Raw genomic sequence first — 27,129 nt, 5'->3', positions numbered from 1 at the left:
CCAGGGAGATCCCACATGCCACGGAGCAGCTAAGCCCGTGCACCACGACTACTGAGCCTGCACTCTAGAGCCCGTGCTCCGCAACAAGGGAAGCCACCGCAATGAGAAGCCCACACACCGCAACGAAGAGTAGCCCCAGCTCGATGCAACCAGAGAAAGCCTGTGCGCAGCAACAAAGACCCAATACAGCCAGAAATGAATGAATGAATTTAAAAAAACAAAAAAAAACCCCAAAAAACCTGAGGCCTGCTCTCCTGGTGCAGGGCTTGCTGGGCCCTGTGAGCTTGATGGGGACTTGGCTGAAAGCCCTTGGGAAATAGCTCTTGTGAGGGGGTGGGCACCCTATCACTGGATGTGAAACTGTCTGATTCTTTATGTGAATTCTGAAAGTAATATAGAAGTGTTTAGCATTAAGAAAAAGAATCAGACAATACATAAAAGTGTGTAGAAAAAAGACCCGCTGGCCACCTCATCACCCAGAGATGACCAGTGTTTATGGCAGGATTCTTGGGTTTTAAGTTTTGGTCTCTGTGAAACAGTTACACCTTGTCTTTCCCAAACTAATAGTGGTCCTTCTCTCTGCAGAACATGGAGAATTCCTGGCTCTGGACCTTGGAGGGACCAACTTCCGTGTGCTTTGGGTGAAAGTAACGGACAATGGACTCCAGAAGGTTGAGATGGAGAACCAGATCTATGCCATTCCCGAGGACATCATGCGAGGCAGTGGCACCCAGGTATGACCCATCTCTTGGGGTGGCCACTGGGGCTCTGGGCCCCACAGGAGCAGATACTGCTCCTTCTCTGTGGTCTGGAGGGAGGAGACCTTGACTGAGGCTCAGATTCCCTGTCCTCTCTTTGCTGGGTGATCCTCCTCCATGCCTGGAGGCTAGGTGGGGGGCCTCTATCAGGAGAGGTGCACATGGCCAGAGGGCAGGGAGTGTGTGCACAAGGCCCCAGGGTCTGGATGGGCTTTAGTGGGAGGGATTTTGATTTTTCCATCTCATTTGAGGTGTGCTTGCATGCACTGGTTATTGAGGAAAGCCTACTGCCAGGAGGCTGGGCCAATATACCTGGACACCTATGGTTAGTGGTGTCATTGAATAGCAAGTCAGTAGAATACACGGTTGTGGTTTGACACTGCCACCTGCCACGGTGGTCATTCTGTAGCCCTCTGACTCACAGTTGTTAGCATAGCGTTGCATGAAATGGGACCTGCCTCTTTGCCTTTTTGGTTATTTGCTCTCTCTCTTTTTTGCCTTCTGAAACAGAAGAGGTTTTACACACAGGAATGGGAGCCTGTTGAGAAAACACTAAAATCCAGCTTCTGGGTGTCTGTTCTACCTGGCACTGCAGTGGGCTCCGTGTGCTTCCACACTGGCCCCAAATCATGCTTAGTCATCCCCATATCTCTGTGACCTCTAGAGTCACATTTTGTACTCGGCACATACAATAAAAAGAGTGGATGGAGAAGAAATGTGAAATCCAAGTAAGAGTCGACTCAGTAATAGCTAGAAGAGAACGAGCAAGGATGGAGTTGCTGTCATGATAGTGTCCAAACATGTGTTGAGCATCTACTGGACACTGGGCCACTGATCCTTGCTGGGAATCAAAGTCCTGGTCCTCCCCCTCCAGGACTTCAAGTCCAACTGGACCACCAAACACACATATCAGCCCACAGAAAGTAATACATGTTGTGTTGAAGTGGATGAGCAACCATCAGGAGGAAGAGCTGACAGGCATCAGGCTGAGTGAAAGCGCTTTGTATAGATTTCCTAATTTTATCCTCACACTAGCCCTAAGGCTGGGTGCTCCTACTATCTCCATTTTCTAGATGTGGAATTGGGCTTTGAAAGATTGAGTGACTTGGCCTTAGATTACAGGGGTGGGAGGGGCCAGAGGCAAAACACAAAGTCAGATCCATATGACAGGAGTCTGTGTTTGTCCAACTCTAGGAGGCTCCACTTTTTAGGCCACATTATGTAGTCCATGGGTGCTTCCTGGAACTAGGCAACATGGTGGTCCAGGGTCCCTACTACCCTCAGGGTAAACCTATTTTCCTTGTTTTAATGCTGGGGTTGGACACGGGAGGCTGAGTCTCTGGGACAGTAGGATTTGAGCTGCACTGAGGTTGTCACGTGGCTCCAATATACAGAAACAAAATGTGTTAGTCCAAAAGAATCTATGAGACCCATCTGGAAGAAACTATGAATCTACTGTGATATTAAGAATCCTTCAAATAAATGGAAAAAAATGCTATATAAAAATGAAACAAAGAAAACTAGAAAATATAGGTGCTTATTCCATCCTAAGAAAGGGAAAGAATGCTATTGTCCTAAAAGCAGCAGAAAACACTTGGTAAAAAGATTGGAAGGAAATTCATTGTTGCTATTTTAGTGGTGGAATTACTGATGCTTTTTTCCCTGTCTTTTCCTTTTTCTTTCTTTCCTTTTTATAATATTAAGTATCAGTCTTTTAATTAACTATAGGGAAACAAATGGATTTAAAAAATAAAATTTAGTTAAAACCAAGACCAAATCACCAAGCTCAAAACTTGCAAAAGTTTTTGAAGATCTGTGAACCTGGGCAGTGTGGGTCCCTGGACAGAGTCTCTTCTGCCACATGAACTTTCACATGAGAGCAGTGAATTACAAATGGTAATAGCAGCCACTTTAGATTTTTTAAGGTGTTTCCTGTGGGAAGGGGAGTGAACAGATTCTCAGACCAATAAGGAAGAGGAAACTTTTCTACCTTCATAAAATGACGCCCTTTGAGCCTTTTTATGGCAGGAAGGTGTTAGCTGTTTCTCCCAGTATCTTATCCTTAGGTCATCAGCTAACAGAAAAGGATATAGTCTTCCTTTTAAGGAAGCAGATGGTCTCCTTTTACGCTCTTTTAAAGAGCTGTAGGTTCTTCTAACTCAGAACTGTCCAACAGAACTGTTCACGGTGGTGGAACCATTTGATATCTGCCCTGTCTAGTGAGGCAGCCACTAGCTACGTGTAGTATTGAGCACCTGAAATATGGCTAGTGTGACTGAGGAAGGGACTTTTAAATTTTTTATGATTCTAATTAATTGAAATAGCCACAGATGGCTAGTGGCTACTGTATTGGGCAACACATTATTTAATGCCTCTTCACTGTCTCTCTCTTTTTTTTTTTTTCTGCCTTCCCCTGTTGGTAGTGCAGTTGGAAAGAGAGCAGTGATCAGGGCTGGATGAGGGGAAACCATTTTACTTTTTCCAACCCCTCCCCCCATCTCTGATGATTGGCCTTATCTCTTTGCACAGCTTCTGCAACTTCCTTTTTTTGGATTAAAAACTACTGTACTAAAGATCATTTTGACTAGAGTACCAGGAAGAAGGTGCTGGGAATTTGTTTAACCCTATTGTAAACTTTGTCTCTGATCAACTTCCCAACAGAACAGAACTTGCTGAGTATCTATCTAGAAACCCTATTTCCACATTAAAATACTTGATCTCTGCTCAAGGGAGTTGGCACTTTGCACTGGGGATCCTCTTAGTGAGAGAGCCCTGTCATTGCCCAGCGTTTGCTCTTGAGAATGTTTTGGTTTGGAAATTGAGAGTTTCAGCATCAGCTGAGGTTAATTTCGCACATGATCAGACAGAGAGACAGGATCGATGTGGGAAGTTCAGTTAGAGCTGGCCCCCTTCTAGGAGGGGCTTGTCTTGTCTTCCTAGCCTCTCACTGAGCATACCCCAGACATCTGGGGAGCCAGTGCGTCTCTCAACCTACCCTGCCACCCCAAGCCTCTCAGTTCCTTTATAAATGCAAATACTTTTGTGGTTTAGTGCAGTGGTTCTCAAACCATTGCTTCAGGATCACCTGGAGGCTCTACCACACCTGATTCAGCAGGTTTAGGTTTGGGCCCTAGAATTTGCATTTGTAACATGATGGTGATGCTGCTGTGGACCACACTTTGGGGACCCCAGGATTAGTGGAATCTTCCTTGCTTCTGCCTGGAGAAGGAAAGGAATGTTGTCCACTTTCACCTCCCTTGGCTTTTAGATTTTGCCATCTGGTCAACCTGGCCCTTGGACTCTGCTCAGTCTCTCTTTTTTTTTTAAGATCTTTATTGGAGTATAATTGCTTTACAATGGTGTGTTAGTTTCTGCTTTAAAACAAAGTGAATCAGCTATACATATACATATATCCCCATATCTCCTCCCTCTTACGTCTCCCTCCCACCCTCCCTATCCCACCCCTCTAGGTGGACACAAATCACCGAGCTGATCTCCCTGTGCTATGTGGCTGCTTCCCACTAGCTATCTATTTTACATTTGGTAGTATATATAAGTCCATGTCACTCTCTCACTTTGTCCCAGCTTACCCTTCCCCCTCCCCGTGTCCTCAAGTCCATTCTCTATGTCTGCTCCTCAGTCTTTTTGACCTTTGCTTACTTTTTGCACCAGAATGTTCCTGGCCTCAGTCTCTAAGTGTCTGGAATGGTCACCAATTTCTCTTTGGGGATGCTGAGTGGGCAAAAAGGAAGCCATGGGGCTGTGGGCTTTGGGGCAGATTGAAAGTCTGGATGATTTCTTAGGCTTAGGATTTTTCTTAGGGGCCTTGGGTCCTGCTTAGAATAGTCACGGTTGTGAGGCTGCCCACCCATAAAACCCTATTTATTCTTCAGTGTTCTTTGTGGACTCACTTGAGTGTTCCATACTGAAGTTAGAATACAAAACTAACTTCTTGGAATTGCTCCCAGAAAATTGGTTTTCTAGAGTGGAGGAAAAATATAAAAGTTACTTATTTTCATTAAGTTCATTTATAGAATGCCAGCAGAGAATGTCCCATCCCCTCCCCCAATCACAAGAGACAGGGATGCTAAAATACTTCTTGGCAGTGAGATGGGCTGCCCTTTCTGGTAAGACAATCAGCTGTGCATCCATGTCAAGGGAGGTTCTGACAGAGCCACCAAAGGATATTCTGTTGTCAGGGCTTGCGATGACTTTCTGATTAGCTTTGGCTATGGTTTCCCCTGCCTAATGAGGTTATTTTGACAGTGGGTTGGATAAATGGTTTAAGTGGAAGACAGTATTTAATAATCACTAACTAGTGTTAAGTCCTTATATGTATTGACTCATTTAATTTTTTTGGTAACTCATGAGCAGGTGCAGTTATCACCCCCATTTTATAGATGAACAAATTAAAACTTCAGAGGGGATACATATCTTGCATGCATTCAGCTAAACTAGTTCCTTTCTGAGCCCAAAGTCCATGCTCTTAATCTCTATGCTATTCTGCCTCCCTGTTCATCTTCCTGTGTTGTGTGCCCTTAGCTGTTTGACCACATTGCTGAATGCCTGGCCAACTTCATGGATAAGCTACAAATCAAAGACAAGAAGCTCCCTTTGGGTTTTACCTTCTCATTCCCCTGTCTCCAAACAAAACTAGATGAGGTAAGATGAGTTCTTCAGACACTTTTGTTGCTTCATTCTTTGGACTGGGAGGACTGGGAAGAACTCTGAGCCACCTGCTACCTTTACAATGGAGGTTGTAAAGGAGGTTGCTCTGATGGATCGAGTGGACAGTGTTTGAATATTGGGAGTTCTGTCCTTCTGGAAGAGCGTGTGTAGGTATGTGTGAGAGCGATGGTAAAGAGGTATCGGAGAAGAGGGGGTCTTTATCACTGTCAAATGGCAATTTGCAGGACCATATACATTGCACATTATCCTTATCCCTCTTAGGGAAACAGGAGTGAGAAATTAGTCCGGGACTCCTTTGTTCTAAAGTGTTATGATAGACATCATTGAAAGTTAATGACGTTAGGATACAAGTGTCTTATTTTGGTATTTCTACAACCTGCTCTTTCCACTTCTTGGAGGCAGTAAATCATTCATTTAGTCTCCTTTCTTGGTCATTGACAGAGTTTCTCCTTCCTAGACTAGTTAGGAAGAAATATACAAATTCAGTCATGACTTTAGCCCCATGGAAGAGGTCTCCTAATGATGAGGAGTGTGGTTGAGTTTTGTGGGAGTCAATATTCCTTGGTCCTTTTCCAGAGTTTCCTGGTCTCATGGACCAAGGGGTTCAAGTCCAGTGGTGTGGAAGGGAAAGATGTGGTTACTCTGATCCGGAAAGCCATCCAGAGGAGAGGGGTGAGTAGGGCAGCAGAGATGGGGAGGCAGGAGCTTGGGGTCTGGAGGCTCTTTACATTCTTTTGGGTCCACTCTGAAGTCTTTCCCTGTCTGTCCTCAAATCAGCATGAGAATCTTTTGTGGTTCTTAATGAGAAGTTTTCTTTTCTTCTTCTCTGCTATGTTACCCAATAATCTTTATTTTTTTCCAGTTTTATTGAGATACAGCTCTGTATAAGTTTAAGGTGTGCTGCATAATGACCTACCTATATTGAGAGATAGTTAGCATGCCAGTGATCTTATATATGATCAAATGCCTTTGGGGTCTTCATATTAGCATGATGGACAACTAATCTTAGTCTTGGTGCGAGAAAAACCCTTTAGTTCTTAATCTGAAGAAGACTCGAATATCATTTTCAAATGAGAAAGTTGGGATGATATTGATATTAGGGTGGAACAAGGTAGAGAGAGGACATGATAAAGGTCTTGTCACAGAAGGACAAGACCTTCTGGGAGGGAGGGAGAGATAGAGAGAGAAAGAAAAGAAAAAAGAATGAGAAGAAAATGATGACAAGATGGGCTCTTCTCAGTGTAGTGATGGCTGTGAACTAGACCGCAGGGCTGCTGTCAGTGAAGTCCTCCAAGATGAGGACCAGCAGGGTGGGAAGTGAGATGCTGCTGTTAGACTGGATCTGGACCCAGTTTCCAGCTCTAGCCTTGCACTTGAGCTGTGAGTCTTACTGCTCTTTCTCTTCATCTTCACATCTGTAACCTTTCTGTGACAGTGAAAGTCAGAAGCCCACCTTTTATCCCTGCAGGACTTTGATATTGACATTGTGGCAGTGGTGAATGACACGGTTGGGACCATGATGACCTGTGGTTATGATGACCAGAACTGCGAGATTGGTCTCATTGTGGGTGCGTGAGCACTGGGTGTGAGGAGCAGTGCTGGCTGATGGATTGCGGGGGTGGGCTGCAAAGAGAGGAGGGGTCCATGGCCTGGATGTCCCTTTGTATTGAATACTTCATATTGAAAGATAATGGTGCGGTCACTTTGGAGGGCTGAGCCAGGACTTATGGAGTTGTGGATGGTAGTGGGTTGGACCATGTTGGGATGTTGGGAGTCTGCACCGAGGAATCCCAGCCACCCTGGGTGGTCTCAGGACGGAGGTTTAAGAGGGAGGTGGGGTTTGGGGGGAGGATGGTGCGGGTGGGTGCTGAGCAGTTCCTTATTTTGTCCAGGCACGGGCAGCAATGCTTGCTACATGGAAGAGATGCGCCACATCGACACGGTGGAGGGTGACGAGGGCCGTATGTGTATCAACATGGAGTGGGGAGCCTTTGGGGATGACGGCGCGCTTGACGACATCCGCACGGAGTTTGACCAGGAGATCGACATGGGCTCTCTGAACCCCGGGAAGCAACTGTGAGCAGCCACCCTGTGTGCAGTGGGCGCAAGGGGTGGGCTCCAGAGCTGAGGTGGGGGCTGACCAGGGCCGGGGGGTGGTTCTCATTTTTACTTTCCAAACTTATAGCCCCCAAAAGTTGCCAAGACACCCACTGCTTTATGGGAATATTGTGCTTACTAATACATTGTGACTATCAGTTGCTGAGATGGCTCTAAAAAAGATAGAGCAAGCAGACAAAACAGATTATGGGTAATGATTTGACTGGGTCTCTCAGAGCAGTCATTTTAGAAGGTTGTATTCTTCATATTCTAAGTGTGCGGCCCTGCTCTTTCTTTCCATCTTCAGTTTGTAAGCTGTCCATAGAAACAGTTTGTGCACCACATAAGAAGTCATGTTGAGATGGCAAAGATTAGGGATCTGAAAGCTCCTTTCGTAGTTCCCAGCTCTGTCACTGCCCAGGGGATGAGGCTGTGAGAGTTGGCTCCTAATTACTGGCTGAGGTTCTGACTCAGACTCCTGCAGCATTGCCTATTATGAGCTAGGCTGGGTCACAGCAGTCCCAGGGCTTCCCGCTCCAGCCGTAGCCAGACCCAAGGCCTGTAGAAAAGTTGGTTAAGGAGCCCATTTGGCCACCTCCCCTGGACCTGTGGTCCAGCCAGGATCCTGGAGTGGCCTGGAGGAGGGGCTCTAGCATTTTGGACCCCTGAAGTCTCTCCAACCTGGTCAGACTTGGTTTTTAGTTACTTTTGATTCTTACAAAACATTATTTCACTCTCACAAACATTTGCCCAATGTCCTTATTAAAGATCTTGAAACAGGGATTGCTGCAAGCTCTGAAGGCAGTTACAAAACGTTTTGAGCAATCAGGCCCTCTCTGGTCTTTTTTTCGAGGCTTGCGGGATCTTAGTTCCCCAACCAGGGACTGAAAGGGGCCCTCAGCAGTGAAAGCGTGGAGTCCTAACAACTGGACCACCAGGGAATTCCCAGGCCCACTCTGGTCTTACTGGTGTTGTGACTGTTGTAGGAAATCTTCTAGTACCAATCCCTGCTTGGAGAGGAAAATCCAACCCTATAAACCAGCTTTATAAAAGAGAGTCCTTTTCTTTACAGGGGGAGTCCTTGCTTCCTCAAAGCACAGTTTATTTAAGTCACAAGCTTCTCTCACATGTTGAAACATGCGTCCATTTCATAGACTGTCTGTGTCTGCCATGGCTGGTGAGAAATTCATGGACTGAAAAAACTGCTCAAAAAGAAAAAAAGTGCTGGGAGGACACGTACCAACGTGTCAGCTGTCCCTGAAGTTATTATTGGGCTTGAGGAGGAGCTTTTTTTCACTCTTTATATGTTTCTAAATAAATATTTTCCAAACATTGACTGAAACAAAGTGTTTTTAAAAACTGAAATAAAAACTTTTACCACTCACACTTCAGAGCCCCACTGGCCCCCTCCCCTATCTGTCATAGAACCAGCTATTTTGGAGAAGGTGCAGAAGCAGACCTGTGAGTACCTTACTGTTGAAGCTGGGCTACCTCTCAGGCAGCGTGCCTGTGCTGGTGCTTAAACATTTTAAACATACCTTCTGCTCAGGCAGTTTTGCCAGCTCTCCACTTAGCTCCGGTTCTGCCATACCTGGCTTTGGGTCTTGAGCAAGTCACTTCCCGAGGGCCCGGCTTCCTCTCTTTAGTTTGCACCAGGTGATATCGGAATCCCATCCACACCCCTGCTCTGGGCCTTCTCTGAAGGCCTTCGTAGATTAGTGCCCCAAGGCCCTGTGTGCCTCCTCTCTCTAGGACCTAGAGCCTTTCTAAGATACCAAGAAAAGACCTTTTTTGCTAGAAAGAATTGTAAGGGCTTGGTTTCTCCTGTCACATATCTAAGCCAGAAAGACGATCTTGTAAAGAAAACAGTGTCACCTAGTGTTGAAAAAATAAATTACCCAACTGCCCTCTCAGCTATCCTGTCACCTTTCTCCTCGGAAACTTCCAACATGTCTCACTCCCAGATTCCCAAGACCACCTGACATTTGGTACTCCTTCTCATCTGTCCCAACCTGTCCTTCTACTCTTGCCTCATCATCCTCCCACCCCAGGTTGTTTTCACAGTTTTCTCAGGAATCCACAAATGGCCTGCAAGGGGAGGGACAGTGTGAGGTGATGAGTTGCTGGCCCTGTGCCCCAAATTTAATCAGATTGACCTCTTTTTTTTCCTCTTGTAAATAAATATTGAGGTTCTACATAAGATTTCATTTTAAAAGAGCATTTATTTGCTAGAGAAGGAAATACCATCACTTCTCTACACCTCTCACTCCTAGTCAGTGCCACACAAGTTAGTGCTTTGTTCTGCATCAACCCCACGTGTGTGCGTGTTGCTTCCACAAGGAAGTTGCGAGTTCATTGGCAGCAGAGACTTAATTTTTTTGGTGTGTATCTCCCTGCAGATTTGAGAAGATGATCAGTGGAATGTACATGGGGGAGCTGGTGAGGCTTATCCTAGTGAAGATGGCCAAGGAGGAGCTGCTGTTTGGGGGGAAGCTCAGCCCTGAACTCCTCGCCACAGGCCACTTTGAGACCAAAGATGTTTCAGATATTGAAGGGTAAGCTTCGGGTCCTTCTCTGTTCACTGGGACCCCAGAAGGGTGGACAGGTGGCTGGGGAATGAGGAAGACGCACGGGCCCTTGACCCTTCAAATGTGGATGGCAGGAGGGTCTCACCCAGTGTGAGGCCGGGGCCTCACATGGCAGGCCTGTGGCTTGATGTCACTGGCCAGATAGTCTCCACTCTTGTCTGTTTTGAACGTGCTGACTACCAAAGTGACTCATGGTGCTGGGGACAGCTGGCCCCCATGCAGGGACTCACGTTTTTGCACTTGTGTTCCTGCCTGGCCCAGAGACCTAAGCTTAATGCTGGAGGCTCCCTGTGGGTCCTTTAATGACTCACTTGCATCTACTTCCTTTCCCTTCTCCTGAAGCTCTGACATTTCATTCCCCATTGGTGATTTTCAAAAAGGGCTCTGTCCTGACCCCTGCTTCATAACAGAAAAATAGGTCCTTGGATGGCCCCGAGATTGACCCATTTATTTCCAAAAGGTAGGGCTGAGGCCTACCTGCATCTTCACAGAGTGGCAGGAGTGGGAGTGAGGATGGCCTGATTTTTGTTTTTCAGTTAACAATATCCAAAGGGTTGGGTCTGGTTTCCTGTTCTTGAGACTTCCACTTGTCGCCTGACGAGGCCTTGTCTCAGGGACCAGATGGTGGAGAGGAGGTGATCTTGGTGCTAAAGAGAGCAGTGAGACAGTTCAAATGACTTTGTTTTAAGTGGAATTCTTTTTTTAAAATTTATTTATTTATTTTATTTTTGGCTGTGTTGGGTCTTCGTTTCTGTGCGAGGGCCTTCTCCAGTTGCGGCAAGCAGGGGCCACTCTTCATCGCGGTGCGCGGGCCTCTCACTCACTATCGCGGCCTCTCTTGTTGCGGAGCACAGGCTCCAGACGCGCAGGCTCAGTAATCATGGCTTACAGGCCCAGCCGCTCTGCGGCATGTGGGATCCTCCCAGACCAGGGCTCGAACCCGTGTCCCCTGCATTGGCAGGCAGATTCCCAACCACTGCGCCACCAGGGAAGCCCTTAAGTGGAATTCTTGAAGGAACTGTACCTACTTGTTAAAGTTGGAGGGGATGACAGTACTCATATTTGTGTGGCACTTAGTTCCCCTAAGAAGAGGGCTAATCTCATAGCATCAACCCTTTATCACCGTCTTTAGACGCAAGGTAAAGCAGTGCTGACTCCATTGTAAAGTGCAATAGACTCTGACTGCCTTATAGAGAGAAAATAGGATGGGCTCCACAGCTGGATTCCTGTGGTCAGAGGGACACCATTCCCACTAACCTGAGAAAGGCAAACTCACACACACACAACTTGGTGCGTAAAGCCCCAAGACCAGGGCCTTGTCCTCCCATAGGATGTGCGTGAGAAAAATTAGTTGTTCTCACTGGGGGAAAAATGGGCACCTGAAGTACTCTGTGTGTGTGTGTGTGTGTGTGTGTGTGTGTGTGTGTGTGTGTGTGTCTGGGAGAGGAGCTCAGCTTGTGCTTTCCTCTCCTCCTTGTTCACTGCTTTCCCGCCCCATAGGTGGACAGAGCAGTGAGGTGGGTGTCTGCCCTCCCTGGGACATGGTGTTTGCTGGAGCCGAGGGCTTTCTTTGTCGGCCCACATACCCCTCCCACTGACCACAGTGAGTGAACCCCTGCCCACACGCTGTTTCTGTTTCCCAGGGAGAAGGATGGCATCCAGAAGGCCCGCGAGATCCTGGTGCGGCTGGGCCTGGACCCGACACGGGAGGACTGTGTGGCCACTCACCGGGTCTGCCAGATTGTGTCCACACGGTCAGCCAGCCTGTGTGCGGCTACGCTGGCAGCCGTACTGCGGCGCATCAAGGAGAACAAGGGCGAGGAGCGGCTGCGCTCCACCATCGGGGTGGACGGCTCTGTCTACAAGAAGCATCCCCAGTGAGCCAGCATTCGGGGCCTCTGAGAGGCCTGACTCTACAGGAACCCTGTTTTGCACTGTGGGGTGGTGGAGATGGACCATAGAGTTGAGGTTCTTTGTAGAATAAAAGCTCCCAGTGGGGCAAGCAGGAGCTGGGAGTGTGTTTTCCTTGGCGTGGGTGGAGGCTACTTCTGAAGGCTGCCAACTAGGGCTTTACTCAGAGCTCTCCTGGCTTCTAGGGGCTCTTTTTCTGCACCCTCTTATTTCCAGCTTCTCTGGCTCACCTGGGTATTGATTTGATCCTGCCCTGCCCTCCATGTTTTGATCCCTTGGTCATAAGTGCTGAAATACTCAAATTTCAGTTGGGACCTGAAGGATTTCTCTCAGTTGTGCCCACTTACTATCCCATCATTTTCACCTGATATGAGTGCCAGGTCAATGGGCCTTCATTAACTGAAGGTAGATGTGGAAGGTCTCAGCCATTCCATTCCCTAGGCTCCTAGTCCAAAGCTCCAAAAACTTTAAAGTGCACACGAATTACTTGGGGATCTTGTTAAGAGGCAGATTCTGATTCAGAAGGTCTGGGTTCAGCCTGAGATCCTGTATCTCTAGCAGCCCCCAGCGATGCTGGTGGCCTACAGGCCACACTTGGAGTAGCGAGGCCCTGGAGACCATGGCTCCAAGCAGCCACCACACAAGAATTTCTTGCTGAACACACCTATTACCTTTAGCTGTTCAGACACCTCTAGGGTTGTTGGCAGAAATGGGCCAAAGAGAGGCCAAAGTCCAGAAGAGCATTTTGACTTTTTCCTTTTTGGGTCTTTCATAGGCAGCATCTAATGAAATGAAGGATGAAACATGAATAGTAGTTGGTGTCAGAATCACCTGAGGCTGATAAGTTGGGCAAAGGAACTGTGGCCTATGGGAAGGGGGTCTTCTGTGAGTGCATGCAGGTGACACTGGCTTCCCAGAAGGCCACCCTTCCTTTTAGCAGGGTGGTCGCAGTTGAATATCTGAGCTTTTATACAGTGACCCTTAACTTGGGAAGGAGTAGGGAGAGGATGTTTAGGGTGTCATTTGGGCTGAGGTGGTGAGCTACTGCCCCAACCATTTGTACCATTGACTCTAACTGTGGACACCCACCTCTTACCCCACGTCTGTGACTGCAGTTTCGCCAAGCGTCTTCACAAGACCGTGCGGCGCCTGGTGCCTGACTGCGACATCCGGTTCCTCCGCTCTGAGGATGGCAGTGGCAAGGGGGCAGCCATGGTGACAGCAGTGGCCTACCGGCTGGTCGATCAACACCGAGCCCGCCAGAAGACCCTGGAGCCTCTGAAGCTGAGCCGTGAGCAGCTGCTGGAGGTCAAGAGGAGGATGAAGGTAGAAATGGAGCGAGGTCTGAGCAAGGAGACTCACACCATTGCCCCCGTCAAGATGCTGCCCACCTATGTGTGTGCCACCCCTGATGGCACAGGTATGCGGCAGGGCTGCCACCCAGCTCACCACAGGGTTCAATCGCTGTGGGAGGACTCCCTTAGCCTTAGCATTGGGTGTTCAGGCCAGATTGTTGACCGTGTTTCTTCAGCTATAGTACTGGGAAATTCTAGTGTTCAGTGGTCTCAACCAAGGCATTCCTCTGCTAAAACTGAATGGTGATAATAGTAAATACTTAATGAATGCTTACTATGTGTCAAATGCTTCTCTAAGCATTCTACACATATCAATTCATTTAATTTTTAACTGTTAACAGAGATTAGTAGTTAATTTTGTTTGTTAACAAGCTATTATGTTTTGCACAAAACCTAGGCACAGAGAAATTAAGAAACCTGCCCAACTTCACACAGCTAGAAAAATGGCAGAGCTGGGATTCAAATCAGGAATTTTGGTTCCGGGGCTAGCTCTTATAAGGCCAGGGGTTGGCAAACTGAGGTCCATGGGCTAAATCTGACCCACTGCCTATTTCTGTAAATAAAGTTTTATTAGTACACAGCCATGCCCATTTGCCTACATGCTGTTTATGGCTGCTTTGTGCTACCATGGCCAAGTTGTATGGTTGCAGCAGGGACTATGGCTCATAAGGCCTAAAATGTTTACTGCCCAGCCCTTTACAGAAAAAGATTGCTGACCCCTGCTCTAGGTCTTGCAATCTAAGAAATGGAGGTCTTTTCGCAATTCAGAAAAATGATCATTGACCAGGCCAGTGTGGTACAGCTGGTACAGGTTCCAGAGCTGGAGACTGGGACTCAGTCCCAGCTCTACCATCTTCCGGCTGTGTGGCCCTGAGCACAGCCAGATCTCTCTCCTCCGTAGAGGGGAATGCAAAGCCTCCCTCTTAGGGCTGCCTGAGGGTTGCATGGAAACTGTGTGTGACACACGTAGTGCGTTGTGACTGTCCTAAAAAGGAGGGTTTTCTCATTCTAGAAAAATTTCCCTTCAGTTTCCTTTAAAGAGTTGGACTCTGTTGTTCCTTCTGTATTCTAGAAACTTATATAAGGTGGCCTTTGATTTAGTACAAGTGGCATGTCTGGAAATTTTGGAGTATACTGTATCACCATTTCTTTCCTGTGTTCTGGAGCTCTGGAGCTCATTGTGACTCCTGGGGCCCCACAACTTGAATTCATTTGAGAACCACAAGGAGCCAGCAGGTTTCTGGCCCCAGGGATCTTATTTTCTATATCATTAGGTGGAGCTCACAGTCCATCACCCTGAGGTTGTCCAGGGTCTCCTGGGAGAGCTCCCCATTAGGGGAAGGTGTTTAGACTGTCACTCTAAACATCAGGAAGATGCATCATCTTCCTGGGCTTATTTTCCAGAGAAAGGTGACTTCCTGGCCTTGGACCTTGGGGGTACCAATTTCCGGGTCCTGCTGGTGCGCGTGCGGAATGGGAAGCGACGTGGAGTGGAGATGCACAACAAGATCTACTCTATCCCGCGGGAGGTCATGCATGGCACAGGGGATGAGGTGAGGCAGGGTGGCACCTCTGAGAGGGGACCCCAGGAGACACCCACTTCTCACCTGGGAGGACAGTGCTTTCTCTGCTCACCCGTGTTCCTGGGGAGGGCTACATGGGCTAGGGCCCTGGGCTGGCCTTTGCTTAGGTGTGTGCCTGAGCTGGTGTTTCTCCTGGGTGGAGGCCTCGAGCTGGTGCTCAGACCCTGGTGGGGCAGCCTGCCTGGGCCAGGGTTCCCCCTCTCAGAGCCCAATTTCTCCTTGCAGCTCTTTGACCACATCGTCCAGTGCATTGCCGACTTCCTTGAGTACATGGGCATGAAGGGCGTGTCCCTGCCTCTGGGTTTCACCTTCTCCTTCCCCTGCCAGCAGAACAGCCTGGACGAGGTAATAGTGCCTTCCTGGAGGGCTCTCCTATGGGCTGTACTGACTCTGAACCAGCCAGAGTTTCGAGCAGGGGAGAATGCTGAGCTGAGAGGAAGAAAACAAGGGCATGAGTGACCAGTCATGGGGAAGGACTTGTTGATGGGAATGAGCAAGTCAGAGCTGGTAGAGGTCAAGCAGGTAACAATCTTTGGGATAATGATGATGATGCTAATAATATCAACAACTGACATTTTTAAAGCATTTTATGCGAGGTACTCCTAGGCTTCCTGTGTGCGTAATCTCATTTAACCCTTACAGCAACCATATAAGGTAGGTGTTTGTATACCCGTTTTGCAGAAAGGAAAACAATGTCTACGGAGATGCCAAATATCTTGCAGGTCATATAGCTTGGGAGTGGCTAAGCCATGATTTCATTCCGGTTTCCTGACACCTGAGTCCATGCTGTCGATTATGCTCAGCTGCTTCTGAGGCTCCTGTTTTGGGCTCAGGACATTTCACTCCATCTCCCTTGGCTGCCCTGGTGTTTCTCTAGTGTCACCTTTGCTTTTCATTTCCCTGTCAACTTGCCTCGGATGAATGAAGCAGGTGGTTGAAGAGCTGGTGCTCTCACATATCCTGGACATGGGTGTGTTGAAGTGTAGCAGAGTTGAGTAGGCAATGCCTAGGCTTACTCAAGGCAGATGATTGGTATGTTAGATATCAGAATACTCTTATTTAAGCAGTTGTTTCTCTCTGTCTCGATCGGTGTTCTAGAAGCTTACATGCTTGGTACAGGTGGACATATGCTGTGGATGGAGTTGCCAGGGTACAATGGGCATGGTTCCTGCTATAGGTGCTTGCAAACAAACTGGACTGAGGAAGCAAGCTCAGAAAAGCAAGAGCTGCTCTTTGGAATGTGGCAGCAGTGGAATGATGAAGCCCTGAGGATGATGTTAATCTGAGCACATACCTGGAGGGCATGAGGAATACTTGGTCAGAAGAATGAGTTGCTGAGGAAGAAAGGCAGGCAGGCCTGGCAGTATGGAGAAAGGCATGTAGGTGGGAACAGTCATAGGTACAGTGGGCTTGGCCCAGTGGCGGGAAAAGGCCTGCATTTCCAACAGGGTCCCTGGAGCAGCAGGCCTTACGTTGCTCAGTTGAGTTTTGTAAATGCCTCCTACTCCTCCCTTCTGAGAGTTAAATTCACCACGTGCACTAGCACAGGAAAGGTTTTAGGAAGTCCTGCAATAAAAACCCTGCCTAATCCAGTATTTCCCAACATCTGTTAACATTTGTCCAGTGTTAACTAGTCCAGTATTGCTTTTAGCTTTCCAACTTCTTTGTCTCAACATATTATTTTTTTCAGTGTCAATGCCTTGGTTTTTAAAGCCTTCACATTTGCGTCAATTTACCAAAAGGACTTATCAAACATGTGTATAAATATTTATGTGATATTTAATGAAACATTGCTTATTGTAACAGTCATTAGAAACAAACCAAGTTGTCCAACAGTTAGGAAATAGTTAAATCATGAGTCATTCACTGCCTCATATCAGCAACTAGTTTTTTCAAGAAATTTCAATGATTTGGGAGAACACTGGTGGTAAGACTAAAAAAATATTTTTAAGAAACGTATAATCTCTATAATATAGAAATATACAAAACGTGATTAATAGGAAGATAAAAACATAACATTGCAGTGTATATGCTTCCAGACTTTTCCTACTGAAATATTTTTAACAGACACTATCTTACTTTTCAAGTATAGCAACAGGTATATATGTTTATATATTTATCTGGTGGCTCCCAAGGCATGTTAACTGTTTCTGTTAGTGCTTGAATTGTAAAATTCCAGGTCATTGTATTGGACTTTATACCATATGTTCTAAGTTTCTGTAAGGAGCATGTATTCAGTCTAGAACTGTGAAAACTAAGAACAAACGAAGCAGAAGCTGGGTTTTGTCTGTTGTTCTGTCTGTAAGCTGGATTCTGCTCTGCTGAGATCACCCTGTTGATGGGAAAACCAGCAGGTGCTGAGGTCCAGAGGCCTCAAGCTGCCTGGATTAGCTGGTGGCCACGGGCAGTTCTCCTCAGCTGTTGGGGCCTCTCTATGTCTTATTATTAAGGACCACCTGCAATAATGTAATTTGAACATTCTGTACGCTTGAAAGTGCCAAATACAAAATTTCATCAGAGACGTCAAGCTAATTTGTAGACAAGAAAATCAGGTGGAGATAAGCACATAGTTGTTTGGATGTGGGTGTGTAAACCAGGCCACTGCTGAGATTGTACTTTGTTTTTCCGAATTTCCTGGGATCTGAACACAGCGGGACTTGTGAGACCAAACTCCTGGTCCATGAAATGCCAGGCTGGTTGATATAAACAACCAAGCAAGTCGTGGAGAAACCATACAAGTGGGTGGATAGTGAGCACACAGCCCACTTATAGGTTCTGACCTCTCAGGAAGGGGGCCTGGGGATCCTTGATGCTTGTTCCCTGATGGGCTATGGCAGCAAAGAGGGAACCAGGGAACAGTATATGAAACAGTCCCCCATATTCAAAGCCACCATGTATCTGCTCCTGGAGGGCCCTGTGACACTGCAAAGGGTACTTGTTCACTTCGTACTAGAGTTTGAAAATTTGGATACACAAACCTGCCCCTCTGTACGATGTACAGGGCAAACTGCTTTTCCCAGTGAAAGAAACAAGCGTATAGAACTTAGTTCCTTGGCAGGGGCAGTCGTATGGTGCTTATGAGCCCATCCATTGGAATTGGTGGGCCTGGGGGTGAGTCCTCCTCTCTTCCAAGCTGTAGGCCTTGGGCAAGTTACTCCAGAGCTACAGTTACCTGTAAAATGGGCATGATAATGATAAACATTTCACAAAAGTGCTGTGAGGATTAAATGTTGTAACACATGGGTTGTGCTTAGCCCAGTACCTGTTGCATAGTAGGCACTCCTAGCAGGTGAAACAGGTTTAGAATAATTTGTGGGTGAGACGATTGGTTTTTAAAGGGCATCTATATAACCTGTGAGGTTGTGGACTAGAAAATGACCCAGGAGCCCTTCTCTGATATCCACATCCCTGCCCATGTGTGATTTTTAGAGCATCCTCCTCAAGTGGACTAAAGGCTTCAAGGCATCTGGCTGCGAGGGTGAGGACGTGGTTACACTGCTGAAGGAAGCCATCCACCGGCGAGAGGTGGGAGAGGCGTGACATGAGGCCCGAAGTGATCTGTGTGTTCAGAGCTGGGGGAAGTGTTAAGTGCAGTTGTGTTGGTCAAAGGGAGAGTTAACCTAGTCCTTCAGCAGTTGGTGAGTGTACACTGTGTGTCAAGCCCTGCTCTTGGCAACTGGGGATTCAGGAACGCCCGCAGAAAGCTCTTGTTATGTAAACAAACCCATGAGCTAATGTCAGGTGCTCTTGAGCTATGAAGGAGAATGAAGTTGGGTGAGGACAGAGTGAGTGGGTTGGGAAAGGGCAGCCTTTTAAATAGCATAACCAGGGAAGGTCTCTGAAGAGGTGATATTTGAGTAGAGAAAATGAACCCTGCCTTATAAGTTTTAGATACATTTAAATCTCCCTTGCAAGGGTCTGAAGGGAGAATATTGTGGTTCATTTGTGGATTGGGATCTGCTGTTGCTCTCAGGAGTTTGACCTGGATGTGGTTGCTGTGGTGAATGACACAGTTGGGACTATGATGACCTGTGGCTATGAAGACCCTCACTGTGAAGTTGGCCTCATTGTTGGTAAGGACTTGGGCTGTCCTTCCTGTGTGGAGACACGCAGCCTAGGGTGGGGGGGCAGAAAGTGCAGAGTGAGGCCCTGACTGACATCTCTTGATTGGCAGGCACAGGCAGCAATGCCTGCTACATGGAGGAGATGCGGAATGTTGAGCTGGTGGAAGGGGAAGAGGGGCGGATGTGTGTCAACATGGAGTGGGGGGCCTTCGGGGACAATGGATGCCTAGATGACTTCCGCACAGAATTTGATGCAGCTGTGGATGAACTTTCCCTCAACGCTGGCAAACAGAGGTAGGTACCCAACTGCATGCAGGCCCTGGTATGTTCATCTCAGAGCTGAACAGTGATGAGTGATCAGGTCCTCCACAAGAGCAAATCCCAGGACACTCATTCTCTTGAGATGTTAATAGAAGAGATTTCTTTGGAAAGGCTTCTTGTCAAATACATCTGGAAAGTTCTGGGTTAAGTCCTTTTCCCCCTGCTGGACTGTGATGCTCATGAAGTCCAGTTGGGAAAACAAATCACAACAGTTATGTTGCAAGGAGAATTTCATATAGGGAATGGGTCACAGAGGTTTTAGAGGGATGCAAAGACAAAAAGGGATGCTGAGGAGCAGTTAGTACATGTAGCACTCAGCTCCTACCCTGAGGACTAGGAGAACAGGTGGGAGAGAGTATTAAAACCTAGATCTGGAACTTGAGGAAAAACAGACAGTTGAACCACCTGCTGCCATCAGGGTGAAGAAGCATTGCTGGGGTGAGGCAGATAGGAATAGGAAGCAATAGGAGCAAACCTCTTTCTCCTCCATCCATCCAGTATATAGCACCCTCTACTGTCATACTGGACAAGGGGGTAGACCCAGCATCACAAAGCCCCTGGTATGGTGGGATCCCATTAGGAAGAGGTTGCATGTAGTGTTTCCTAACTAGATTAATCAGGGACCATACTTCTGCAGAATATACTTTGCAAAATATTTGTTTATAGTAGAGGTCACAGGCTAAAATGCCTCCAGGAGCCAGGCAGGCAACATTAATGAAAGAAACAGGCTGGAGTAAGACAAGATTGAATGATGATGGGGTTTTGGTTGAAACTGAGAACATTGACTTTTAAAGGCACTAGGTAGAGCCAGAAGACCCTCACGCCATTGAGTAGTCATGTTTCATTCTAGTGGCCAGAACAGGGGTCTCCAGCTGGCACTAGTTACTTGAGCAATAAGTGATTAGGCTGAAGAGAAAACATGCTAAATTCTCAGCAACGCAGGGCATTAAGACAGCATCTTACCCTTCTGGAAGTGTGGTGGGGTTTGGGTGTGCATTCCTTCTTGACGAGTTGGGAATAAGCCTTGGAAGGGAAATGAAACCATAAAATGGGGTCAATCTCAGGGAACCCCTTGGGCCTCAGGACACATTTTACCGAAGGCTATGAGTCAGTATGTGTGGATGCCAGGAATCCTGCCTCAGTGAGTCAAATAGCATTTCCTTCCCACGAAGGGGAATCTGTATGCCCTCTACCTTCTAATGCAATGGGGGTGACTGAGCTGGTGTATCTCAGCACATCCCACCACCTTCCTTCTTAACCTCCATGAACATTACCTGCATTGCAGGTTCGAGAAAATGATCAGTGGCATGTACTTGGGCGAAATTGTTCGTAACATCCTCATCGATTTCACCAAGCATGGGCTGCTCTTCCGTGGCCGCATCTCGGAGCGGCTCAAGACACGGGGAATCTTTGAAACCAAGTTCCTGTCTCAGATTGAGAGGTGAGAATTTAGGGCCTGGAATAGGATGGACTGTATATCCTCCTTTTCATGGACAGACAAGCTGGGATTTCCACAGTTCAGGTAAGATCAGGGTGTGACTTACATAAAGGTCAGTTTAGTAGCTCACATGTTTGTATCTATATAGTGTTGTTTTAAAGTACGTTATGAACAGTTGGCATTTTAAGGGAAAATATGTAATATTCTCATGAAAAATCACGGTAAGCTGGATGAGCCTGTGCAAAGAAGTATTGTTGGGTTTTAGACCAATTTCAAAGGTAGAAAGAAATATAGCTGCTCATAGAATGTAAATTGGAATGCACAGAGGAAGATAACCCACTGAAGCACTTATGCTTGGCAAAAGGGTTCTTCTTAACTGCTGGCTGCAGTAATAAGGCAACCAGGATTGAGTGAGGTTGGCACGTCAGGCAATGCAGAAACATGCCTTGTGGCGGCTCATTAAAGCAAAGCCTTCTTCCTCCAGTCTAATGGTGGAGAAGTCTGCTCCAAATTAGAATACTGATTTTCAGAGCCTTTTAAAAATTAATGCTGTGTCATTATTACTCTCATGCATATAGGAAAACAGGAACTGGTTGGCGTACATGAGTGGGGCCCTAGGGCATCTGCACCAGTGAATAGAATATTGTTCTAGTTTGCATGTCTGTTTATTTTCTTCTTATAGTTTTATTTACCTTTGTTTCATAAATAGTGCACAAGTAGATTTCAGACCACCCAGAGTGGGGGAGTAGAAATAGAACAGGCATTTAATGTTGGTGGGTGATGCTTGTCCTGCTGACCTGTGAACAATGAGAGACTGGACAGAAAAGGGCTTTGCAACTGAAAGCTGTCGCATAAGAGCATCATCACTGTCTTTACTGTCAATATTTCCAAATAAGTGGAATACATGGACGGTGAATTTCCTTTTGTTTTGAGTGTCAGTTTTGTAGCAGCAGTGCCCTACCTTGCCTGGGCAAAGTGGCATAAGGAGCTGTTTCTTCGTGTTCTCTCTGTGAGGACCAGTGAGATGAGCACTAGTTCCTGAACTGAGTTTAAGAACGGAACCACCTCTCAGGGGCAGTGGCTTTTACCCCCAGCTCTCGGAAGGCCAGGTCCCCCAGAACCGTTCCTGATGAAGGAGCCAGGCGCCGGCGTGGCAGGCCACCAGGCCCTCTAGGTATGTGACTGACCACTCACTGTCTCCTCCTGGCCCAGTGACTGCCTGGCCCTGCTGCAGGTCCGCGCCATCCTGCACCACTTAGGGCTTGAGAGCACCTGTGATGACAGCATCATTGTCAAGGAGGTGTGCACTGTGGTGGCGCGGCGGGCAGCCCAGCTCTGTGGTGCAGGCATGGCCGCCGTGGTGGACAAAATACGAGAGAACCGTGGGCTGGACACCCTCAAAGTGACAGTGGGCGTGGACGGGACCCTCTACAAGCTACATCCTCAGTGAGTGCCTGATCTCCACTCTTCCTGCCCATCTTTCTCCCTCTTTCTCACCATTCTTTCCTTGCTTTCCTTTCTCTCTCTCTCTCTTTATTTTATGGCAAATTATCAGACATTCCAAAGAGTGTATATAATATATATATTATAGTTTAAAGATTAATAACTAGAAGTAGGTCTGTGTTTTACCAGCCAGCTTGGAAGCCCCCTGTGAGCCCCTCCCAAATGCACCCTTCACTCACCCCTACCATGAATGAGTGCTGTGGTGATTAAGTCTTGCTTTCTTTTCCCCCTACATATATCTATGTATGCATCTACATTGTTTAGTTTTACTTAATTTTGAACTTACCATATGACATCTTTTCTTTTGTGACTGGCTTTTCTCACACCACATTTATGGTTTTGAGATGCATCCACATTGAAGTCTGCAATCATAGTTAATTAATTTTCAAAGCTGTATAGCATACCTTTGAATGACTATACTATAACTTATTCTAATGATGAATACTTGGGTTATTTCTAGGTTTTGACTGTTACAAGCAGTGCTCCTGTCAACATTCTAGTAAATGTATGCTGGAACTCTGGATCAAGATTTTTTTCTACAGTCTAGGGTAGGGGTTGGCAGATTATAGCCACAAGTATTTTTGTAACTAAAGTTTTACTGGAATACAGCCATGCCCACTTGTTTATGTGTTGTCTATGGCTGCTTTTGGCTATAACAGCAGACCATATGACCAACAGAGCTCAAAATACCTATCGTCTGGCCCTCTGTAGAAGAAGTTTTCCACCCTCACCTGTGGTATGGAAGTACTGAATTCCCTTTTCTTTTTACTCTTTTTCCTGCCTTTCTCCATCTCTTCTCCCTTTTCTCCTCTCATCACTATTTCTCTTCTCCTTTCTTCCCTCACTTGCATATATTGAATAAATTGTTTTAAAATTAGGAAGTGTCTCAGTCCCTCTCCCCTAGAAGCTCTTCAACTAAAAGTTAAAAGAATAGAGCTGTGCCCCTTGCCTGGACATGAGGTAGGATGGAGAGACTCATCGATTGAATTGTCACCTGCTGTCACCATGATTGTTTCAGGGAGCTGAGAAACTTGCCCAGAGTCTACACAGTTAGTGAAAAGACTGGACCTTGAGAAGTTCCAAGTTTCTCTTGTTGATGATCAGTGTCATTGTGAAAATAGGAACCTCAGTCCCAAGTGAGGGTCGGAAGGGGGACAGAAGTCCAGCCACCAGCACTGGGGCTTGATGTTAGGAGCCTCTGTTCTCAGCTCTGCAGATGGGGAGGAGCAACTTGTCCATGCTATGGTGGGGAGATGATGATGAACGGTCTCTTTCTCTAGTCCCATATCAGGAAGAATCTGTGATTTCTGTCATCTCTCAACACACCCTCCTAAGTCTGCTCCTTTTGCCTTTAATGACATTTCGGGTTAGATATGAGTCTGATGTGAGTTAATACCTCTGGAAAATAGAATATCACACATGTGGCGCTTCATCCTTCCCTCCAGAGTTGATGAACAGGTTATATATACACTGCTGCAAGGTATGCTTGTGACGTCCACGACTGTTGAACTTCTCTTTCACTGCTTAGTTTTAAGAACACAGCTTGCCAGAATCTCAGACTTTTGTCCTAGAGTTGACTCTTAGCTTCCCACTTGCCCACTGTGACATAGAATTTGGGCATGTTGCTAGTCTCTCCAAGCTTCAGTTTTCTGAAACACAATACATAGTGTTTAATACATGGTAGCTGTCATCCTCTTTCCCATCTCAATTATTCCTGGGTTTCCAGCATCACTTCTTAGGGTCCCATCTCTGAGGACACAAATCAGTTGTGACTAAGGTATTTTTTCTGTCTTCTTCCCAACTTTTCCAGCTTTGCCAAAGTCATGCATGAGACGGTGAAGGACTTGGCTCCAAAATGTGATGTGTCCTTCCTGGAGTCGGAGGATGGCAGCGGGAAGGGGGCGGCTCTCATCACTGCTGTGGCCTGCCGCATCCGAGAGGCTGGACAGCGGTAGAGCCCCTGAAATTGGAAGGACTTCCTCTGGTTTCCCTTCTTTCCTGCTTTAAATTATAACTTGATCCCCTTGTGTCAGAGACAGACCCCTTGGCTTTTCCTTGGCAGAGAGGACCTTACTGGACTGGGTTTTGTCTCTGTCTACTCACTGTAGAGTTTGGTACCCAAGGCTTAGCCCTCCTGAGATAAATACAATTGGAAGTAAGGATTTGTTCACACTTGTCACAACCATTACCATTGGTTCTCTTAAAACTTGAAAAAAAAAATTTAACCTTTAGTAATCCCCCTGGCCAAATTCCATGTCTCTGTATAATCCTACAGGGTGGGGACACTAATGAAAAAATATGGTTGCTTCACCTTGGAGCCTGAACATGACATTTCTAGGTGGAGAGCATCCCCCAGCTTGGAAGTTGATGCTATTTCTCCTCTCAGAGATCTGGGAGGTCTCCACTGACTTGAGACTGATTCTCCCATAGGCAAGGAGGAGGGGCAGCAATGGAGGCGAAACCCATGGATAACCATGTGGCAGCCCCTCTTCAACCTCATCTTTAAGAATTTGCCTAGTGGGTTCCAGTGGATGCTCTTCCTGGAATCAAAGCATCCTGAGTCTGAGCAAGCAAAACCAAAGCCAAGAGTCCTGTGAGTGGGCTTGTTGTCACATCTCCTTGTGGGTTCACAAGTCATCCATAAGCAGTGGACCTTTGGGGGAGGGAAGACTTTTTGGTCTGTTTAAAAATTTTTTCCTGCAGAAGTGGAAGCACTGTATTTTCATTTTAATTTATATTTGAAATTTATTTAGTTCATGAAGTACATCTGCTCCTTCATTTTGACACTGTACGTAATGATCAGTTGTATGTAACGTATTTATATGTTAATTTGTTATGTCTGTAAATACACAGGGTCTCATTAGTAGAACAGTGTAGTTAAAAGATGGAAGATGAAGATTCTGATTGGTTATTAGAAATACCTCATTCATCTGCAGGAAAAGAAGGAAAGCCTCTTTAGGGTGAGCGAATGGCCAAGCAGCTCCTTGCCAGCTCCTCCTTTCCCTGCAGACTCAGAAACTTGGAAGGTGGCTGGGGACAGAGTGAAGGAGGCTGGGGCTATGGATTGAAGAAACCACACTAACTGGCTGCTCAATCTAGGGACTTTCCTGGAGCCATATTACATGAGATGTTAACAAAGGAAACAGGAATCATTTCAAATAGACTCTGCTTAGAAATCTTCATTCTTAGGGCAGTTATTAATATTTTAAACCTCTCTAACAAGATAAAGGAAGCCACCAAAAACATTTAAAAAATTGTCTAATTGTTAATAGCAAACCCAAACAAAACAAACAATCAAACAAACAAAACTTCAGGGACAACACTTTTGGTGGATTTGTGCCCTCCTAGCAAACTTCGCCTTTGGTTTGTTTTGTAAATGTTCTACAAGAGGTGTTGTCCACAGACTTCCCTACGCTGACCTGTTTTTACAAGAAGTGTTTATTTCAAACTGCTTGGTGCGGGGTTGTGGGGGTGGTGGTGAGGGGAGACATAAAACCTTCCTTACCCTGCTGTTTAGAGTACAGTTAATTCTGAATCTGAAAGCCCACTTCTGCCCTAAAATGATCACACCCCCACACGTTAAACCTGAATACTTCATAATAAAGAGGGGATGGCCTTTTAACAATGTTGAGTAGGATACAAGGATCAAAACAGAAAAATGGAAAGACACGACTCAATAGCACCCAGTTTTTGCACATTTATCAAACTTGTACTGAGAACAGTGTCTAGATTTGTGTATCATTAAAGGACGCCCAAGAAATAGAAATGAATCTTAACTTTTAAACTTGAAAATTAGGCACCATCTATGAAATTGCACATTTTTAAAAGGTAGAGCTGTGTGTGTGGCCATTTAAGATGTGTCGTTGGTTTCCAAAAAGGAAAGCTGGAAAATGCAGTTTGAATGTTTGTGTTCCCACAGTTAGGTGACAGTTCCTTGCTGACGCTGCTTTGCCCATGTAAATACGCTGACTCTCAGTCTTTGGCTGGGATGTGCTCAATAGCAGATCATCTCAAATCCTTGAGCCCTCAGTCTAATGAAGATGTTGTCATGTACAATAAAGAACTAGTTGAATTAACTGTGTGATGTTAACTATTAATAAATTTTAACATTTTTCAAAATATTCAGTGTGTGATTCATGAGCATTTTTCAAGAGTGCAGTCATCTTTCGAGCATATTAGTACTTCCTGGCCCATCTCAGTAGTTGATGAGTGTTTTGATTTTGACTATATGTGCTTGACAGGCATGTAGCTAACACTTGGCCTTGACCCCAGGTATTTCTCACTCCAGAAACACAGTCCCAGTGGAACGGGAAGGTAGATGACTTTTCCTAGGCCGTCTTTGAGCCCCTAGATTTCAAGCACCACTGAAGAACCATGGCTGGCCCAGCAGTCTACTGTTTAAACAGTTTGACTGAGATGTAGCAGAACCCTTAGGGACTTTGGGTAGTCTCTGTATGGGCATATGTGATTCACATTCAGGATATAAAGCCCTTACTTATATGAACATCTAAAAAGCACTTGCCTCTGTCCTATCCTTACAGTTTTTCAAACCCTCTCCCTAATAAGCAAAATACAAACCTAGGAAATAAACTTCTCACAAGTTCCTAGTGATACCCACTGACTTTCACATGGCCCTGTTTGACAATAACTGAAGGGGGAGGCAGATCAAGGCTAACAGAATGCTAGAGATAGCCAGAACACAAAATTCAACCTAGCTAGTTGTAAAGGAAAAGAAATTTAAATTGGACCCTATTTTTCTGACTTCAAATTGGTGAGTTTATAGGAGCATTCTCATATACTGTTGGTGGAAATGCAAGGTACA

The 27,129-nt window shown here is 46.2% G+C and overlaps 1 protein-coding gene across 5 annotated transcripts in view; it reads left to right on the top strand.

Moving 5' to 3' along the window:
* HK2 (hexokinase 2) overlaps nucleotides 1-26,428 on the top strand; it is a 61,100-nt gene extending 34,672 nt beyond the window's left edge. For 3 of the 5 annotated variants that reach the window (XM_059942491.1, XM_059942490.1, XM_059942494.1), the window contains 16 exons: nucleotides 586-734; nucleotides 5,301-5,420; nucleotides 6,024-6,119; nucleotides 6,916-7,015; nucleotides 7,340-7,523; nucleotides 9,944-10,099; nucleotides 11,776-12,009; nucleotides 13,159-13,463; nucleotides 14,803-14,951; nucleotides 15,207-15,326; nucleotides 18,411-18,506; nucleotides 18,955-19,054; nucleotides 19,156-19,339; nucleotides 20,652-20,807; nucleotides 22,017-22,250; nucleotides 24,118-26,428. In XM_059942491.1, the coding sequence (XP_059798474.1) occupies nucleotides 586-734; nucleotides 5,301-5,420; nucleotides 6,024-6,119; nucleotides 6,916-7,015; nucleotides 7,340-7,523; nucleotides 9,944-10,099; nucleotides 11,776-12,009; nucleotides 13,159-13,463; nucleotides 14,803-14,951; nucleotides 15,207-15,326; nucleotides 18,411-18,506; nucleotides 18,955-19,054; nucleotides 19,156-19,339; nucleotides 20,652-20,807; nucleotides 22,017-22,250; nucleotides 24,118-24,262 (2,528 nt within the window). In that variant the 3' untranslated portion in view covers nucleotides 24,263-26,428. The remainder of the gene's footprint in view (nucleotides 1-585; nucleotides 735-5,300; nucleotides 5,421-6,023; nucleotides 6,120-6,915; nucleotides 7,016-7,339; nucleotides 7,524-9,943; nucleotides 10,100-11,775; nucleotides 12,010-13,158; nucleotides 13,464-14,802; nucleotides 14,952-15,206; nucleotides 15,327-18,410; nucleotides 18,507-18,954; nucleotides 19,055-19,155; nucleotides 19,340-20,651; nucleotides 20,808-22,016; nucleotides 22,251-24,117) is intronic. The other 2 variants (XM_059942493.1, XM_059942492.1) reach the window with 2 other exon arrangements.
* Nucleotides 26,429-27,129: the final 701 nt, after the last annotated feature.

Source organism: Balaenoptera ricei, chromosome 13, assembly GCF_028023285.1.
Source record: "Balaenoptera ricei isolate mBalRic1 chromosome 13, mBalRic1.hap2, whole genome shotgun sequence".
Lineage (NCBI taxonomy): Eukaryota > Metazoa > Chordata > Mammalia > Artiodactyla > Balaenopteridae > Balaenoptera > Balaenoptera ricei.
This window is presented reverse-complemented; position numbering and strand designations above follow the sequence as displayed.